The following is a 20638-nucleotide window of genomic DNA, read 5'->3' as shown; positions in this document are numbered from 1 at the left end:
TGACACCAGTAAAGAAAACAAGACTCCCACTATTCACTAAAGGAGACATTGACAATAAACAAGTGTTGTCAATTCAAACAGTATTTAAAATTAGTTACTTCATCAAAAAAAATCTTGATATACTCTGATCTTATACCACATTATTGAAGACATTGGTAGAGTTGTCCCCAAATGTGACAACAATCAAAAAATATACTTATAATATTATCAATACTTTGTGAAGTTGAAACTTCTCTAAATTAAAAATAAACAAAAACCTAATTTCTATTAACTATGCTAGAAAAAAAGATTGAATTTTTCTTTTCTCTCTGTGGAAATTATATCATAAAATCATTATCAAGTCAAAACCCAATCAGAGTACACAGCCAAAAAAATTAGATAAAAGAGTATTAAAATAATAAAAATATATTACGTTTCTTTCTCTTGTGAAATTTGTGGTATTGGTCACCTTTCTTATCCCTGTAATTTACTGTTCTTTATTTTATTTTTTAAAAAATGCTTACTTTCATGTCTTTTATGAATTGAACTGTATTCTTCCAAAATTCATATGTTAAAGCCCTAACCCCCAATGTGACTATACTTTGAGATAGGGCCTTTAGGGAGACAATTAAGGTTAAGCAAGTTCGTAAAGGTGGGGCCCAAATCTAATAGGACCGGTATCCTTGTAAGAATAGAAAGAGATACCAGAGATCTCTCTTTCTCTCCATACACAGAGGAAAGACATGTGAGGACACAGCAAGAAGGTGGCCATCTGCAACCCAAAGAGAGTCCTCACGAGAAACCAACCCTACTGGTACCTTGATTTTGGATTTCTAGTCTCCAGAACTGTAAGAAAATATATTTCTGTTGGTTAAGCTGCCCAGTCTATAGTATTCTGTTACGGCAGCCCAAGCACACTAACATAATTCTGTTTTCCTAATATTACATTCTTCTTTTCAAAAATAGGGTCTCTCTAATTGTTTTTGTTTTACACGCGGATCCACTTTTGCTTTACCTTTCTCCTGAACTATACAAGGAATTTAAAACAGTTTAACTCCATCCATCTTCCACCTGACTTTCATGCTACTGCTTGTCTTCATTCTATCTTTTTCTTAGCCACATAGTATTATTTCTGTTTATGCAGTCAAGTTTCATTTAGAGATAGGTAACTTCTCTTTTACCCTGAGGAGGGTGACTTTTGGAGTGCCAGTTTTACGGATTAGGATTTTCTACCAGATGTCCCTCCCTTGTGAAGACCCTGAGTTTTGTCTCCAGTCCTCCACACCCTGGGAAGCCATCAAAACTGAATCTGCTTGTTTATAAGGTTCAGTAAAAACCCTCAGGGTATAAAGCCTTCACAGTCCTACTCAACCCTGCTGCATTCCCACTTTCATGCATATTTTTGCCTGTTGTATCAGATTGTTTTAAGCTTTTATGAAGACTTTTGAAAATACTTAACCAATTGTTTTAGATAATTTCAGGGGGAGAGTTGATTCAAATAATCTAGCCTTTTAGTGGTGGTGGAACTGATTTGAATAACCCAAGTTTTCTAACTGCTTTCCATCTCCTAAATATTTGTTGACATTTCTAATCTGCTATTCTACTCTGCATTCTCTTTGTCCTTATGGGTTTATACTGTTTTTACTTGTTACTTTCCTCTTTAGCATGATTTCAGAAGGAACAAAGATAAAAGAATTTGTTCAGTCTTCTGAAGTAGTCCTATATATAAACTGATTTTTTTTTACATTTTGAATTATTCTTCCTGATTATCAAAACAATACATGGTTACTGTAGAAAATTTGGAAATTCAGGAAAGTATAAGGAAGATGAAATAGATAAAATCATTCACAATCCCACCACACAGAAGCAGCCACAGTTAACATCAGTAGATCTACCATTATACAGGTTGTAAACTCTATATGCTGAACTTTAGCTTCAGGGACTAATAAATCCCAACCCACAAATTCTTTGCATCACAAGGAAAAAGAGGTCTCATACACAGTAGGTTCATTTCAGTGGTGCACTAACAATCAAAGTAAAGGTAAAAATATTAGAAGGGACTACAATCTAGAGGTTTGTGGGAAACTGGGACCAAGAAGACTGTTTGGGGAAATGAAGTGTTCTCACAGGTGAGTGTAGCATAGAGGGAACTCCAGGGGAGAGGACAATCTGTTACTCTGAGGTGAATCCAAGTCTGCATGGAATCCTAGTCACTAATGAAAACTGGGACTATTTTTAGCAAATAAATAGTTCTTTTAACATCTCAAATTAAACACCTATTAAAAGATTTTCTTAATGGAAATACCAAATTGTCCTTTAAAAATGTACATTTAACCCTAATGAGGAAATCTGCTATAAAAGAGCAACGTATCAACCGATTTGCAAAACTTTCATTAGTTTTGTAGCACTTGCACTTTCACTCAATGATTGCAATTCTGGGAATTTACCCTATGGCTAAACTTCACACATGCAAAAGAATGCATGCATAAGACTATTCACTGCAGCTTTTTTGCAACAGTAAAATATTAGAAACAACCTAAATTAACATAAAAAGGGAGCCTGTTAAATAATTCATGATACATCCATAATTTGTAATACTATGCTGATAAGAAAAATAAATGAGGGCGCTTTTTCTGTACTGATATGTTTAGATCTCCAAGATATGTTAAGTGCAAAAAACAAAGATGGCTTTTATGCTACCATTTCTATAAAAAAAAGAGAGAGAGAGAGAGAGAGAAGGAAAGAGAAAGATAGGCTTTTACATTTTTTTTTCTGAAAGAATCATCAGAAAGCTGACAATAATAGTTTGTTTTACTACTGAATGTAAAATAGTTGGCTGGTGGGAAGCAGCAGCATAGCACAGGGAGATCGGCTGGGTGCTTTGCGATGACCTACAGGGGGTGGGATAGGGAGGATGGGAGGGAGGCTCAAGAGGGAGGGGATATGGGGACATGTGTATGCATATGGCTGATTCACTTTGTTGTGCAACAGAAACTAACACAGTATTGTGAAGCAATTATACTCCAATAAAGATCTATTAAAAAATAAAAATAAATAAAAAATGTTAAAAAAAATAGTTTGTTTTCTGGGCAGACAAAGGAAGGGAAAGGAAGAAGGGGGAGGGAGACAGTATACCTTTATATACCTCAAAGTACCTTTGAACCATGTACTTCTTTTTCAAAAAAAAATACATAATTCTAAAAAGAAAAACAATAAAAATAATTCTAAAACCTGCCAAAGAGTTACACAGTTGACATAAAATATCAGTGGCATCCATCTAACACAGGCTATTAAGAAAGACCTACACTGAGTGAAATTTTCTTGACCATGTTCCAGAAGGATGTAGAGCTGAAGAGCAAGTTGTGGGCAGCCTTCCAGGTAGGTCTCAAATAGCCTGAGCATGCTCAAATCTGTCACCCTATCTATAACTTCTTTATGAGGATCGATTTGTTCTTCCACGAAGTTATCCGTTTTGCTGGTGTACTTGAAAGCCACGTGATAACCCTTTTTCAAGGCAAACCAATACCTGTAAAGTAAACATGAATATTTATCTTCAGTAATAGATTCTTTATAACATGTGTGTTAATTTACATAATAATTTTGGAAAAAAAGCAACATGTGTTTAAGAATAGAATTTTCCCACAAACTTTCTCTACTACAAATTTCTCTCAACTATGTAAATATTTCATTGTAGCTTTATTGAGGTTTAAGACTCCACAATTTTTATTGCATGTCTGATGTGCCAGTGTGTGCTAGCACTGTTAAGCATACATGATCTTCTTTCATCTTCACAGTTATTATGAGAGATGAGTAGGTATTATTCCCAAATCACAGACAGGAAAAGTTAGGCTGAGAACAGTAGAGTGATTTGCTGAAAGTTACGCAGAGAGTAAGGGGCAGACCTAAAGTCCAAACCTATGTCTTATCATTCCTAGTCTTAACCACTATTTTCTGAAAGACAAACTGCAATTTCCACTTCATGCAATTTATCTTAACTAAAAGACAAATACATGCCCTTATGATAATGTCAAGGTTGAAGATGAGATTGAATCTTCTTTCAGTTTAATCTAGCAAATAATTACTGTTGACCCTTGAACACGTGGACTTAGGGATGCCAACCCTCTGTGCAGTCAAAAAATCCACACACAACTGATAGCTGGCCCTTTGTATCCTCAGTTCCACATCCGTGGATTCAACCAACCTCAGATCGTGTAGTACTGTAGTCTTTACTACTGAAAAAAATCTGCATATAAGTGGACCCACACAGCTCAAACCCATGTTGTTCAAGGGTCAGCTGTACTCCATAATCTACAAGGTGCTAGGCTCTGTGACCATTACCACCCTGGAAAACATAAAATTTCAAAGACTCCTAAAACATCCTTGCTCAGGCTTTTCTTTACAAAGAATTTTTAAATGAACATGACTTATCATCATCCAAGTAAAATTAATAACAAAAATAACTGAAACACTTATTTCAAAAATATCTGAGGCTAGCAATAAGACAACCAGGATTCTAGCCCAAAGCTTATCAAAACTCTTTATCTACACCTCAGTTTCCCCATATATAAAATGAGGGCAGTGATATATATCCTGTTTCAACTTGCTCCTTCTGTCAATGTTTCCCATTTCAGTAAATGGCACTAACATGCACCATGTTGCTCAGACCAAAAATGTGGGAATAATTTCCAACTTCTTTCTTTTTCTCATACCCTATAAAACTTCCTCAGCAGGTTCTGTTGGTTCTTAGCTCTAACTTCAAATATATCCAGATCTAAACACATCTAATCACTTCCACTGCCTCCATCCTAGTTTCAGCAGCCAACATCTCTGGCCTGGATTACTTTGATAGCCTCATAATTGGTCTCTCTGATTCTACTCCTGCTTCCTATACATCCTATTCTCTACACAGCATCTAGATTGAACCTGTTAACCATAATTTAGATGTTACCCCTCCACTCGAAATGTTCCAATGATTTCCATCATACTTAGAATAAAACACAAAGTCTTTACCCCATCTTACAAGGCCCTCCATAATCTGCCTTTCCCTCTCATTTCTCCCACAATTTCAGTGTACCTTTCTTACTGTTTTTCCCAAGTTAAAGGCCTTTGTCTTTGCTGCTCCCTCTTCCTGGAACTCTCCTAAACCCCAGAGATTTTGCAAGTTTACTCCTTAACTTCATTCAGGTCTCTATTCAAATACCAGTTCCTCACAGAGGTCTTTCCAGATCACACCATCCCATCGCATTCTATCTCTTTATCCTACATCATTTTTCTTTATCATCACTTGACACATTTTTGCTTATCTGTACCTTCTCACAAGAATGAAATCTGCATGAAAGCCGGGACTTTGTTTTGTTCACTGCTATATCCTGAGAAACTAAAATAGTACCGGTACATAGCCGCTCTAAGAAAATATTTACTGAATGAATGAATAAATGAGAGCTCATGACAATCTTTCCATAAAGATAAAGAGACAGTAGATATGAAAGGACTTTGGAAAGTTGAAAGTAAAACACAAATATAAGATATTCTCATTTTAAACAAGATGTATACATATATGGATATGCAAAGATTCTTCACCTAGCAAATAAAAGTATATTTTTTACCATCACAGTTTTAGAATAACATGGTCCATTATATTCAATGTGGACTAGATGCCAGGGTAGAATGTCTACAAAAATGATGAAGACATGACCTCCACTTTCAATGACCTTACAACCTAATAGGAAGGTCAAGCCTATAAACTGCTAGCTGCAATACAAGGCAGAAGAAATAACCACTCAACAGAATGTAAATACTATGTTGTAAAAGTATAGAAAAAAAATGATTAACACTGTCTAGGATTTATAGGTGAGATTTATAAGTGAATCTATGTTTGAGCCTTTTCTGGGTATCTGGCACAATAGGGAGTTCCTGTATGTATATTATGTAAGACTGATAGTAATACAGTATGTTCTTAAAGGTATCTATCCTTTTAAAGCAGGAGGATAGATACTGATAATTGAAAAACTTGAAAAATTCACAAATATTAACAAGTACATACCTAGAACAAAATCAGTACAGACAGCATAGAGTGAGAAAGCCAGCAGAGTACAGTGATTAAGTGTACAGACTCTAAAAAAGCCAGGACGCGTGGATTCAAATCCTTGCTCCATCACTTCCTAGTGATGCCTCAGTTTCCTCATCTGAAAAAGGGGGTAATCATCATATCTACCTTATTGGGTTGATATGAGGATTAAAGGAGTTAATACATGTAAAATGTTTAGACCAGTAACTGGCACATGTTAAGTGGTATATCAGTGCCTGTTAAACAAACAACAACAACAACAAAAAAAAAAAGATGGAGCTGTTTACAGATGTGCACATTAATATTTCCAGTGACTTTAGAGAGGAATATTTTCCAATTTTGTAGCAATTAATAGCAAACCTATGCAAAGTTCTGCTTATCTGAGGATAATTTCATGAGAAGGGGAGTATGAATATAATTTTTTAATCAATAGGATATTGTTTCAGTTTTATGGGAGAAATGATGAAGAGGCCAAAGAAAAAGAAACAGAAGGAGCAATCTTAGCATATTTTATCACAATGTATTCTTTTATTTGAGATAAAGAGGAAACAGCTTCCAGTGATGAGAGATTCCCTTGTATCAAGCTCACCTTCCTACTGATGACAATGATAAATTACAGACAAAATATTAAAGAAAACAAGGCACTAAAGAGCAACCAAAAGTAGGAAGAAGGAAGGATGAGGGCACTTAACCCTTGAAAGAAGGGAACCATACTGCATGAGATGCATTTATCTGGCTTTTCCTCTACCAGCATCCCACAGTCCAAATGGCAAAAAGTAGATACAGCTCAAGCAGAAAGTCGAATTATTACTGGCTCAAAGAGTGAGAGAACTAAGGTTGAATCTGCCAGAGTGGTTAGAAATTAAGAGGGATCCTAGAAAAGAGGGAGCCACAGACTAAAAAACCTCCCAAATCTTCATATACCCTCCTTAAATCCTTGGCCAACCCCTTACTATGTATAGTATATATACTATGTACAGCTATACTATGTATAGCTAGGGTGAGGCTCCAAGGAACTGAGGAAAAATGGCAAGAATGAGCAGAGATTTTGGCAGCTGTGTACCACAGGGAAGAGTTTGGAGTTTAAGTTCCACCAAACTGGAGGGGCTTGGTAAATACTTCAAGCATCCCATTGAAACGCCAAAAGGGTGATACGTTAGGAGTAAAGACCATACTTCAGGTCTGTAAGACTTCCCCTAGGACTAAGAACAAAAGCAAAATAGACCTTCCCTAGCAAAGCCTAAACCAAGCCTCTGTATCACGTCAAGGTAATTTGCCAATAATTTAACTATCTCCTTTCTCTTCAATGGAAGATAACAGAAACCAGAGTCTCTACAAGGTATCAATCACAATGTCCACTACACAATAAAAAATTAAATGATATGCAAATTTAGAGGAAAATGTAACTTATGCTAAAGAGCATAATCAGTTAATAGAAACATATCAGTTAATAGGAACATACCCACAGATGACCCAGATATTGAAATTAGCAAACAAAACACAGAGAGAAAAAAATTAATGAAAAAAATTAACAGAACCTCAATAACAAAGGTGTAATTGAAGTCCCAAAAGAAACAGAGAGAGAGAATGGGGCAGGAAAAAAAAAAAACTTGACAACATACTGGCGAAAAATATTTTCCAAATTTGATCAAAAACAACATAAAGCTCAACGAACCCAAACAGAAAAAATAAAAACAAAACAATATGTAGGCCCAGAAGACAACTATATCAATAATTACAGTAATATATGAAATGTAAATGGATTGAAAGTTTCAATAAAAGATTGTCAAACTGGATAAAAAAATCAAGATTCGACTCTATATGATTTGGAAGAGACTCTCTTTAAACATAAAGACACGGATAGTTTGAGGGACTTCCCTGGTGGCGCAGTAGTTAAGAACCTGCCTGACAATGCAAGGGCCACGGGTTCAAGGCCTGGTAGGGGAAGATCCCACATGCCGCGGAGCAACTAAGCCCATGTGCCACAACTACTGAGACTACACTTTAGAGCCTGCGAGCTGCAACTACTGAGCCCACATGCCACACCTACTGAAGCTCACGCACCTAGAGCCCATGCTCCACAACAAAGACAAGCCACAGCAATGAGGAGCCCGCGCACTGCAACAAAGAGTAGCCCCCACTTACCGCAACTAGAGAAAGCCTGCGCGCAGCAACGAAGACCCAATGCAGCCAAAAATAAATAATAAAATAAAATTAAAAAACAAAAAAGACACAAAGAGTTTGAAAAGGAAATCACAAAAAAATAGTTAGTATGGCTATATTAGTATCCCAGACAAAACAGATTTCAAATCAAGGAGTATTAACAGAGATAAAGAGTCATATCATAATGATATAAGAATCAATTTTTCAAGAAGACATCTGAATGTACCTGATAATAGCATTTGAAGATACACGAAGCAAAAATTTTCAAAGTACAAGGAGAAAAAGATAAGTCCACAATATTAGAGTGTTTTAACACTCATCTCTCAGTAATTGAAAGAAAAGGTAGGCCAAAAGAAAAAAATCAGTAAGAATATAGCAGATTTTAATAATATGTTTAATAATATGTTTAATAATAATATGTTTAATAATATGTTGATACATATTGCCCTAATTTATACATTTATAGAACACTACACTCAACAAGAGCAATTTACAAATTCTTTTCAAATGCACATGGAATATTCACCAAGTTAGACTATATGTTGGGCCATAAAACAAGCCAATAAATGTAAAAAGACTATAATCACACAAATTATGTTGTCTGATCAAAACAATATTTAATGAGAAATCAACAACAATAAGATACCTCGGAAAATCCTCAAATATTTAGAGATTTAAGTAAAGGGCCCAGATCCTCAAGTTTCATAAATATTGCACCCTAGGAAATTTGAACATTACCAGATGACCTCTCTCTAAAGCATTTTAAATAGAAGAATAGGTAAGAAAAAATGTTCAACTATTTAATGCCCATTTAAGAAACTCCATAAAGAAGGGCCCAGGGACCTGCGGAAGGAAGGAGACTCATCTCCATTGTACTTTCTTTCACACGATTTGAACTTTTTTTACCAGTTATTTTAAAAGAACAACAATAACTTCCATATTTTAAATAATACAAATGCCTTTCATATACCCATCAAAGGAAAAGTCTCCTTTGGCAAGGAGAAAGGTTGTATCACAAATAGTACATAAAATGGAAATACAGAAGTGTCATCTAATTTATATTCTGGAAAATGAAATGTTCTACTCCACAGACCCCTGAGCAGTGAGAACATACTTAGTAGCAACAGGCACTTACACCTAATAAATAATTCATGTTGACATTCCTTGTCTTTCATCTACCAACACAAACTCAATTTATCTATTCTGTAGGGAAGTGAATCTGTAGTTCAGTAAATCTCAGGTTTTTCCATACTTAGTTTAGACAGACCCTTGGATAATTTTCCCATTTTTATGAACTTATGTTTTAAATTAATTATGTTTTAATTTTTGCTCATTTCTCACTATTCATCTCAGTATTCTGCCACTTCCTGCACTAAGAAAATACAAAGAAAAAGAAAACAAAAAGAGGGAAGTGTCTGTTTATCAAGTATCTGTTTATCACTAATAGCAAACCTAATTCAATTTCTCCTTTTCTTCTTTTTTTGTTTGAATAGGCAAAATATTCAAATAATTCAAAAATTTTTTTAAAAGTTATTCGCTGAAAAAACTCCATGCCACTCCTATGACCTAACTACCCAGTTTTCACCCTCCCCTATGACCATGAGAATTCACAGTTACCACTTTCATGTGTACCCTTCTAGAGTTTCTTTATGCATATACAAGCAAGCATAAGTATATATGCCTTTTCACCACTTCGTTTTACACAGACTGTAGCATATCATATCTGCTGTATGCACCTTGTCTTTTCACTTAAAAGTACATATTGGAGATCTTTCCATTTCAGTACATAAAGTACTTTATCATTCTTTGTAATAGCTATGTAGTGTGCCATTGCATAGGTATACCATAAACTCTACCAACAGACATTTCAATTGTTTCTAATATTTTGCTGTTACAAAGAATACTACAATTGAAAAGCTGTGCATATGCCATTTTACATGTCTGCAAGTACGATAAATTCCCAGAAGAGGAAACTCTGGTCTAAAGGTATGTATGTGTATTTGAAATATGGTCAAACTGCCCTCCACAGGGATGGTGGGCAAACCATACTCCCATAACCAATCCATACTCCCATCAACAAAGTATGAGAATACCTGTTTTCCCATGCCTTACCAAGAGAGCGTATTATCATTTGGATTTTTGCAAGTCTGGTAGGTGAAGAATATCTCAGCGAAGTTTTAATTGGCAATTTTAAAATTATGAACAAGGCTTAGCATCCTTCAGACAACTTAAGAGCCATTTGCATTTCCTCTTCTCTGAACTATCCTCACTGTTTTCCCATGTTTCAATTGGGTGGATGACCTTTTTCTTTTTGACTTCAGAAGCTCTTTAAATACTAAAAGACTAGCCCTTTTTCTATTCAAAATTGCAAATATTTTCTCCTGTTAAAGCTGTTTTCCTTTTTGCTTTGCTTTTGTTTGTTTGGGAGATTTTTGCTTTTTTTAATTAGCATGCATTTTTTATTATCAAATCTATAATTTTTATAGCTTAGGGATTTTAAGTTATGGTTAGAAAGGCTTTCCCCATTTCAAGGCTATAAAGGAATTTTCCCATGTTTTCTTATAATATAAGTATTTTTACATTAAATATTTGATTCATTTGAAATTTATCCTGGTGTCTGGTATTTTACCTAGATGTATAGTCCATAACATGCAATCTGAAATTATCCCAACTCTAAAGTGAATCAAAACCGTTACTGTTCTTATGCTGCAAATACTGGCTATTGCTTCCTCTTACTTCCATTCTGGTCAATTTCTACAATCTGTGGTCTGTCCATTTGAATGGCAAACAGGGGAAAAAACTATTTTCTTGTCCTTGTGGTTTGGGATTTAGTGTTGGGGGTTGGGGAGGGGTGGGGTGCCTAGTGCTACTCCAGAAACAAAACTCTGTCAGTTTATCCTTTCAGATTTTCTTCTGGTTAGGAGGAGTTAGAGCACATGTTCTGTCATATCAAAGACTGGGAAGCTGAAGACATAAACTACAACATTTTAAAACTCTCCCAATACTGTACTCATCTCTATGTTTCTATCAATATACTTCTAAAGATTTCACCTTCATCACAGAACAGGCTAAACTCTTTTCAAGATCACGTGCCATGTTAGAGCATGGGCTAACCCTGAACTTTGTGTGAAGGTCCAGTTATAATTCACATATTTTTTTCCAAATGGCTACCTACTTGTCCCCACATCCCTAACTACTAAGCAAAGAAATCAGTAAGAATGAAGAATCTCTGTATGTACAAGGGAACTCCCATAAGACTATCAGCTGACTTTTCCATAGAAATTTTGCAGGCCAGAGGGAGTGGCACCACATAGTCAAAGTGATGAAAGGAAAAAACCTACAAGCAAGAATACTCTACCCAGCAAGGATATCATTCAGATTTGAAGGAGAAATATGAAGTTTTACAGACAAGCAAAAGCTAAAAGAGTTCAGAACCACTAAACCAGCTTTACAAGAAACGTTAAAGGAACTTCTCTAAGGAAAAGAGACCACAACTAGAAATATGAAAATTATGAAAGGAAAAATCTCATTGGTAAAGGCAAATATACAGTAAAGGTAGTAGATCAACCACTCATAAAGCTAGTAGGAAGGTTAAAAGATAAAAGTAGTAAAATCATCTATATTCACAATAAGTAGTTAAGGGATACACAAAACAGAAAGATGTAAAATATGATGTCAAAACAGTAAACATGGGTGGTAGGAAGCAAAAATGCATGGTTGTTAGAAAGTGTTTGAACTTAAACCATCATCACCTTAAAATAATCACTTATCAGTATAATGATCAGATTGTTATACATGAACCTCATGGTAATAACTAACCAAATATCTATAATAGACATACACACAAAAGAAGAGAAAGAAACCCAAACGTAACACTAAAGATAGTCATCAAATCACAAGGGAAGAGAGCAAAAGAAGAAGAAAGAAGCCAAAAAGAACTACAAAACAACCCCAAAACAGTTAACAAAATGGCAATAAGACATATCTAACAATAATTACTTTAACTGTAAATGGACTGAATGCTCCAGTCAAAAGACATAGACTGGCTGAAAGGACACAAAAACAAGACCTGTATAGATGCTGCCTACACGAGACTCACTTCAGATCTAAAGACATACAGACTGAAAGACAGAGTATAGGAAAAGGTATTCCATGCAAATGTATATCATAAGAAAGCTGGGGTAGCAATACTTATATCAGACAAGATAGACTTTAAAACAAAGACTGTAACAAGAGGCAAAAAAGCACTTACATAATGATATGGGGATCAATCAAAGAAGAAGATATAACAATATGGGTATACATATGTACCCAACATAGGAGCACCTAAATACATAAAGCAAATATTAACAAACATAAACAGAGAAATTGACAGTAACACAACAATAGTAGGAGACTTTAACAACCCACTTACATCGGTGGAGAGACGTAAGATCCAGACAGAAAATCAGTAAGGAAACACTGGGCTTAAATGACATTAAACCTGATGGACTTAACAGATTATATATAGAACATGCCATCCAAAAGCAGCAAGATATACATTCTTTTCAAGTGCACATGGAACATTCTCCAGGATAGATCACATGACAAGCCACAAAACAAGTCTCAATAAATTTACGAATATTGAAATTATATCAAGCATCTGTTCTGACCACAATGGCATGAGACTAGAAATCAACTATGAGAAAAGAATGCAAAAAACAAAAACAATATGCTACTAAACAATCAATGGATCACTGACAAAATCAAAGAGGAACAAAAAATACCTGGAGACAAATAAACATGAGAACACAATGATCTGTGGAACACAGCAAAAGCAGTTCTATGAGGTAAGTTTATAGTGATACAAGCTTACCTCAGGAAACAAGAAAAATCTCAAATCAACAATCTAACATGTAACAGTCATGTTAGATACAGCAAGAAGGTCTACCTTAAATTTGTTTGGAGTCCCAGAAGGAAAAGAGACAGAAATATGGTAAAGAAAATGTTAGAAAAGATAATGGCTGAGAATTGTGCAGAATTCATGGAAGATAATAATCTATAGTATCAAGAGGACCAGCAAATCCCCAGCAGGAGAAATAAAAGTAAATATATACCTGGATATATCATAAACTTTAGAAACCCAAAGATAAAGAGAAAAATCATAAAAGCAGCCAGAGGGAAAAAAAGAAGACAAAATACTTTTAAAGAGCAACAGTAAGACTGACATTTAACTCTTCAATAGTGACAATGGAAACAAAAAGATGAGAGAATATAATATACAGAGAGAAAATAACTATTCATCTAGAATTCTACTGCCACTAAAATCTTTCTCAGGAAAGATGGCTATTAAAACGGCCCAACTTCAGGGCTTCCCTGGTGGCGCAGTGGTTGAGAGTCCGCCTGCCGATGCAGGGGACACGGGTTTGTGCCCTGGTCTGGGAAGATCCCACATGCCGCAGAGCGGCTGGGCCCGTGAGCCATGGCCACTGAGCTGCACGTCCGGAGCCTGTGCTCTGCAACGGGAGAGGCCGCAACAGTGAGAGGCCCGCGTACCGCAAAAAAAAAAAAAAAAAAAAAATGGCCCAACTTCAAAACCTAACTGTAGCAAAATAATACGTTATCCTCTTAATATGTCTTTATTTTTTTTTACACCAGTGTTTAAACTTTTATTTCACACCATGCAAGGTCAATTATAACATTAAAAAGTGACAACAGCTATAAGCTGCAAGTTTACATTTATACATTGTAAATGTCCATTTTCAAAAGCTGAATTACCATGTTGCCATAACAGCTAGGCTTCAATTCAACTGTTTATACAGATAAAATTTACTATGAAAAACAATGATTTTATATCTGTCTTTAATTCTTCTCTTTACCTTTAATATATATATCGCTTTGAACAGAATTAAATCTCTTAAGATAATGAAGAAAAGGTCATATGAAATTAGGTATATGGAAAATCACAGAATTCTCAGGGCTTATTTAGATTCTATTTTCTTTAACCAGAAAACAGGCTTTAAACAACATGATTCTTAAGGTTGTTTTTAGTTCTGTGAATGATTCTGTACCAAGCTAACCACATGGTTACTGCGTTATTGCAGTAAAAATTTCACTTCATTAAATCAATGGTACAATTAACTTAAAAAATTAAGTGCTCTATCAGAGTTGCAAGTGAAAGGCTATATTTACATAATCAGTCTTAAAATATAAAATAGATGAGAAAAGATTCACAAGACATAGAAATGAGTCCTTTTCCTTCTCATAAAAAAGTGATAACATATTAGAAAAAGTAACTTAATTAGGTAAATTAAAACATTATGTTAATGAACCTGGACAATTCTGAGAGTTCAATGACTCACGCAAGCACTGCTAGTGAGAAGCAAGTAACCTTTGTGCTACATGCAAATAGGGAACCTTTGTACATTTGACTACCCAGATACAGAAAGGTAGCTTCTGTCTGAAAAAAAGAATAATAGTGTTAATGATCAAAAGTATATGCTCACCTTGTAAAAACTCCTCCTTGCAAGCAATGAAGTAGAAGAAAACAATGCTGACTTTCTTGGCCTGATTCCTTTAAATCATCCTTGAACCAAGAATAACTAAAACACTGGACCACAAGTGTTCCAAAGAGCATAAAGCTTACTGTTAAAATACCGAAAACATACTGTCCCTCATAGAAAAACCTGACAGACACCCAGATATCCACAATTAAATCAGTTACATAGATTATAATGCCAAGAACCGACATCATAAAATTAAACTTAGTATATTTCATTATGAATCACTATATCTCTTGGTTATCTACCTCCTTCTCTCATACAAAAAGAAAAAAAAAGAACAAATATTAGTGCATCCTTTCGTGTAGCACTGAATTTTAATTTCTACTCCCTAAATCTATTTAAAAGAAAGAATAAATATTATGAAATTGGAACACTAAAACCAAAGTGACTAATTTTAACTTTCTTTTCTAAACCTCTAATCCAGTTGTTACAAGGCTTTATTCAATCTTCTGTCTCACAGTGTTCTTCATTACAGCTGACAACACCTAAAATGAAACATCATAAAAGATGCTAAAAATCTTGAGTATAGTATTAAAAACCCTAGGCCATAACTTTATCAAAGTCCTACTTTTTCTAAAAATAATATATTACCACTAAATATACTTTTTATAATATATAGCTTTGGGAAAGTAAAGTGTCAGAGATATACTTAATAGTTGACAACTTCCTCTCAGACTACTTACCTTTTAAAACACATAACCTGCTCACAAAGACATTTACCACAGCACCATTTATAGTGGCAAAAACCTGGAAATCATCTAAATGTGTCAACAAAAGGAGTTAATAAATAATGGTAGAGTCATAAAATGGAATATTACAAAGCTACTAAAAATATATTTAACAAAGGTACAGTAGCTGTGAAAATTCTTAATATGCTTTTTTTAAAGCATTTTTAAAAATTTATTTAGTTAGTTAGTTTTGGCTGCATTGGGTCTTCGTTGCTGCGCAGGGCTTTCTCTAGTTGCAGCGAGCGGGGGCTACTCTCCGTTGCAGTGCACGGGCTTCTCATTGCGGTGGCTTCTCTTGTTGTGGAGCACGGGATCTAGGCACATGGGCTTCAGTAGTTGTGGCACGCGGGCTCTAGGGCACAGGCTCAGTAGTTGTGACACACGGGCTTAGTTGCTCCGCGGCATGTGGGATCTTCCTGGACCAGGGCTCAAACCCATATCCCCTGCATTGGCAGGCGGATTCTTAACCACTGCGCCACCAGGGAAGTCCCGAAAATTCTTAATATGCTTTGATACAGCAATTCCATCTAAGAATCAAGCATAGAGAAATGCTTGCAGATGTGCACAAAGATATATGCTCTTCGCAGAACCTTTTTTAAAATAGCAAAAAATTGAAAACAACCCAAATGACAATTGAGAAGCCTAATTCAATAAATTATGGTACATCCGTACTAAAGAATACACCATGCAACCTTTAAAAAGAATGAAGTAGCTTTGTATAACCTACTTTGGAAGATCTAAAGACACATTAAGTGAAAAAAGCAGTACCAAAAGGATAAATATAGCATATTGTAATATATGCTTCCTGATTATACACGGAGAGGAGAAAGGAGTTGGGAGTAGGAAGCAAATGCAATTTTAATCCTTTAAATATTCTTTCATATTGTTTGAGTTTTTTACAACAGACATGTACTAAGGTATTATATAATTTCTTAAAATAAAAACAATAGTAAATGATATTTATAAAGAATTTTGATGACTGGAGAAAGTATTTATTCTACTAATAATAGCTAACGTTTACTTACCACTATGTGCCAGGCATTGAGCTAAATGCTGTACATAAAATGTCCTCATTTAATTCTTACATCAAACTTAGGAGGTAGATATTACTATTGTGAACCCTATTTTATAAACGTAAGCTGAAAGCAATCTGCAGATGAGATTTGTGTGACTCAACAGTGGTTTCCTTAACTGTCTTTTTTTTTTTTTTTTTGGCCATGCTGTGCAGCCAGGGATCGAACCCATGCCCCCTGCAGTGGAATTGCAGAGTCCTAACCACTGGACCGCCAGGGAAGTCCCTAATTAATTGCTAACATTTCATACAAAAATCTAGAATTCTCCCTGCTACTGAAAAACTCAAAGATCTGCTACAGTAGACTATCATTCCTTCATCAGCAGTGGGCACCCCCCTAATGGCATAGGCTCTCTCAAGTTCACCACAGTAGCCAGCCACCACACTTCAGTCATTTCAACAGCTGGGTCTCAATGCCAATTCACCTACCTAATAGCTGTGTGGCCTTAAATATGCTCCTTTACCTCCCTTTGTCTTATTTTCTTCCTCTGAAATATGGAGATAATAATGGTATATACCACAGAGGGTTACTGTGAAGGTTAAGAAAGATAATATATATAATACATACAAACCTCTAGAAAAGTACCTGGCATAGTCAGGGCTTAATAAATGTTAGTTATCATTATTATCTTGCCTGTCTGCCTGACATCTGTAAGCATCTGCATTTGCAATCTTTGACTTCATTTTAAAGAATGTTAAGTGAAAAAATACTATGTTATAATCCCAAAGCTTTGAAAATGCAAAGGAAATATGACTGGAGAAATACAAAACATGTTAGCAGTGATTTTATCTGGGGAATTAATGGTATTATAGATGATTTTTTTCTTCTTCATTCTTTTCTATATTTATGGGCTGAATAGTTTCCCCCCCCAAAACTCATATGTTGAAGTGCTAACCCTCAATGTGACTCTATCTAGAGATAGGTCTTTATGGAGGTAAAAAGGTTGAAAGAAGTCACAAGAATGGGTCCCTAATCCAATAGGACTGGTGTCCTTATAAGAAAGGACAGAGCAAGAAAGGAGCCATCTGCAACCCAAAGAAAGAGGCCTCACCAGAAACCAGTCTCGCTGGCACCTCGAGGCTGGACTTCCAGTCTCCAGAACTGTGAGAAAAATTAATTTCTGTCATGTAAGCAACCCAGTCTGGTGTATTCTCTTAAGGCAGCCTGAGTAGACTAACACCCTGTGTTCTATAAAGAACATTTATTACTTTAAAAACTAGGAGGAGAAAGTGTTACTTAAAAAAAACACACAACCTAATACTTAACAGTGTTCTTGTCATTTTAGCACTTTTAAGTATTTTGTTTACAAGTCTTCAGAATAATATTAAAAGATATTTCACTCTTCTTACAGAAAAAAACGAAAGCTCATTATCACTACTTTTCCTGTCAAGAATGTCGTGGCCAAACAGGATGGAAAAATAATTTTAAAATCTGAGTATTTCCAATCTAGCAGGCCACGAATTTCCCTGCAATAAGTTTCTAATCTTAAAATGAAAGACATCATGCCCAGTATAAGCATGGAGCTTAGGAGAATGAGATTTAATCAAAAGGTTCTGTTTAATTGAATATTTACTTAAACCTACCATGTGCTATTTTAAGCTCTTGAGATAGATCATGTGACAAAAGAGACAAAAATCCCTGCCATTATGGAACTTACATCCTAGCAGAGAAAGACAGTCAATCAACGATAAAAATAATAAGTAAATTAGGTATCATATTAGAAGGTGATAAGCACTATAGAAAGAACAGAGCAATGTTAAGGGAAATCAGGAGTTGGAGTAGAGGCAGGTGCACCACAGGTTGCAATTTTAATTAGAATGGTCAGAGCAGGCCTCACTAAGAAGGTGGCATTTGAGTAATGAAATTAGCCATGTGGCTGTCATATGAAAAAGATTGCCAGGTGGAAGGAATAGTGAGTTCCGAAGTCTAATGTACTAGATTTTGAGCATGTGGAACAAAATTCCACAGAATATTGGCAGATGCATTAACATGGTTATACTGGATGTGTTTAATGTGTACCCAGGTCCTGTTTTAACATCATTTAAAAAAACGTACTTTCCTAAGCTTTACTATCTAGGAAAAAAAATATTGCCATATATAGTGGAAGAATAGATAGTAGAATAGTAGCTACCACTGCTGAGTATTTACTATGTGTGAAGTGTTTTACAAACTTTATTTTATTTAATTCTCACAAATTTCTATAAGAAGGGTATCATTGGTCCCATTTTACAGATCATGGAACTGAGGCTTAGAGATGTTGGTATTTAGGTGAGTTATCTCTAATGAGTAAACTGATTTCAATATACAGGCACACCTTGGAGATATTGCGGGTTTGATTCCAGAGCACCACAATATAGTAAATATCGCAATAAGTGAACCACACACATTTTTTGGTTGCATATAAAAGTTATGTTTACACTATACTGTAGTCTATTAAGTGTGCAATTCTGTCTAAAAGCCTGTGCATTAAGTGTGCACCGTGTCTAAAAAAATGTGTATACATTAATTTAAAAATACTTTATTGCTAAAAAATACTAACCATGATCTGAGCCTTCAGCGAGTCAAAATCTTTTTGCAAGACTAAAAGTTCACTGGGACTTCCCTGGTGGTCCAGTGGGTGAAACCCCATGCTCCCAATGCAGGGACCTGGGTTCGATCCCTGTCGGGGAACTGGATCCCACATGCCACAACTAAGAGTTTGCACGCCGCGACTAAAAGATCCCACGTGCCGCAACTAAGACCCAGCGCAGCCAAATAAATAAATAAATATTTTTTTTAAAAAAAGAGTAAAAGATCACTAATCACAGAACACCATAACAATATATAACAAATATAACAATAATGAAAAAGTTGGAAATATTGCGGGAATTACCAAAATGTGACAGTGACACAAAGGCAGCAAATGCTGTTCGAAAAATGGTGCTGGTCGACTTGCTCAATGCAGGGTTGCCAAAATCTCCAATTTGTAAAAACCACAATATCTGAGAAGCACAATAAAGCAAAGGGCAATAAAACGAGGTAGACCTCCATGTGTGCATTTCTTAATCACTCTCCCCACAAAGAGAGCTTCCTTTACCTGGCATGCATAAGGAAAACACTAGCCATTTTGAGACAAGATTTACAAGATGGGAAAAAATAATTTCTAAGAAACTTAGAAATTGCATTACTGGCAGAACATCAGACTCAATAAACTAATCTGATCTGGCAACTTCTAAATTCCTAATTTAGTGAAACAGAACATAACGCCAACTAGAAGGAAAACTACACAGCAAAGTACATAATAAACATAGCAGCTCTCATAAAAAAGGGCCTGCAGCTCCTTCAGTAACCACATAGTTGTATAACTTGCATGAAAGATAGTTCATCTTTATCCCTACACTTGATCATTGTTCCAATACCACCTTAGCAGAAATAATGCCACCTACAAAATTTGACTTCAGTTAGAGAATTCAGGACACTTACTGACTTAATAGGACAGTTTCAATACAATTTCATTCAGAGGTCAACCCAGCTATGTGGCTACCTGGCTGCCAGCCAAAATACATAACCTTTGCCCACTGTAGATGAGCTCTTCACAATAAAGAAGATACCTGAAAGAAATACAAACGAGCAGACTTTCATTTATCAATCAAACTTAACATGTAAAATACGGGCTTACTTGTTACATGTAAGAAGCCTTCTTTAACTCAAAGTCCCTTCTGGAAAATCTTCATCCTGGGAATCTTTCATTTCTTCTTCTCTGAAAATAAGCATAATTAAGGGATGTGTAAACCTTGAACATCGAAACTAAAATGAAACTGAAATCACCTGTTAGTCATATGTGGGATTTTCTAATCCAGTGATAACAGAGTCTGTATCATTGTGACCACAGTACACTCCTTTTTAACCATCACATTGGGGGAAGGAATTACATGGCTCCTTTTACAGGTTGACTAGGTTACAAGCCTTTACTGTATTATCAATTAAGTTTTAAGAAGACACAATTTGCCTCACAGTATATCTAAGTGGACAATTCATGTTTGAAAGGGAGAGAGAGATTCTTGAATCTGAAATACTCTAATAAAGAATTTATCATTAACAGAGCCT

At 35.4% G+C, this 20638-nt stretch overlaps 1 protein-coding gene across 1 annotated transcript in view; it reads right to left on the bottom strand.

Annotated features, from left to right (window-relative positions):
* Window positions 1-20317, bottom strand: part of XKR9 (XK related 9) — a 44186-nt gene extending 23869 nt beyond the window's left edge. Inside the window, exons 1-3 of the mRNA XM_082858313.1 lie at window positions 20211-20317; window positions 14695-15236; window positions 3285-3505 (exon numbers count right to left, since the gene is read on the bottom strand). Of these exons, the coding sequence (XP_082714439.1) occupies window positions 3285-3505; window positions 14695-14966 (493 nt within the window). The 5' untranslated portion in view covers window positions 14967-15236; window positions 20211-20317. The remainder of the gene's footprint in view (window positions 1-3284; window positions 3506-14694; window positions 15237-20210) is intronic.
* Between the last annotated feature and the right edge of the window lie 321 nt (window positions 20318-20638).

This window comes from Leucopleurus acutus (assembly GCF_964270905.1).
Source record: "Leucopleurus acutus genome assembly, chromosome: 17".
NCBI classification, from domain to species: Eukaryota; Metazoa; Chordata; class Mammalia; order Artiodactyla; family Delphinidae; genus Leucopleurus; species Leucopleurus acutus.
This window is presented reverse-complemented; position numbering and strand designations above follow the sequence as displayed.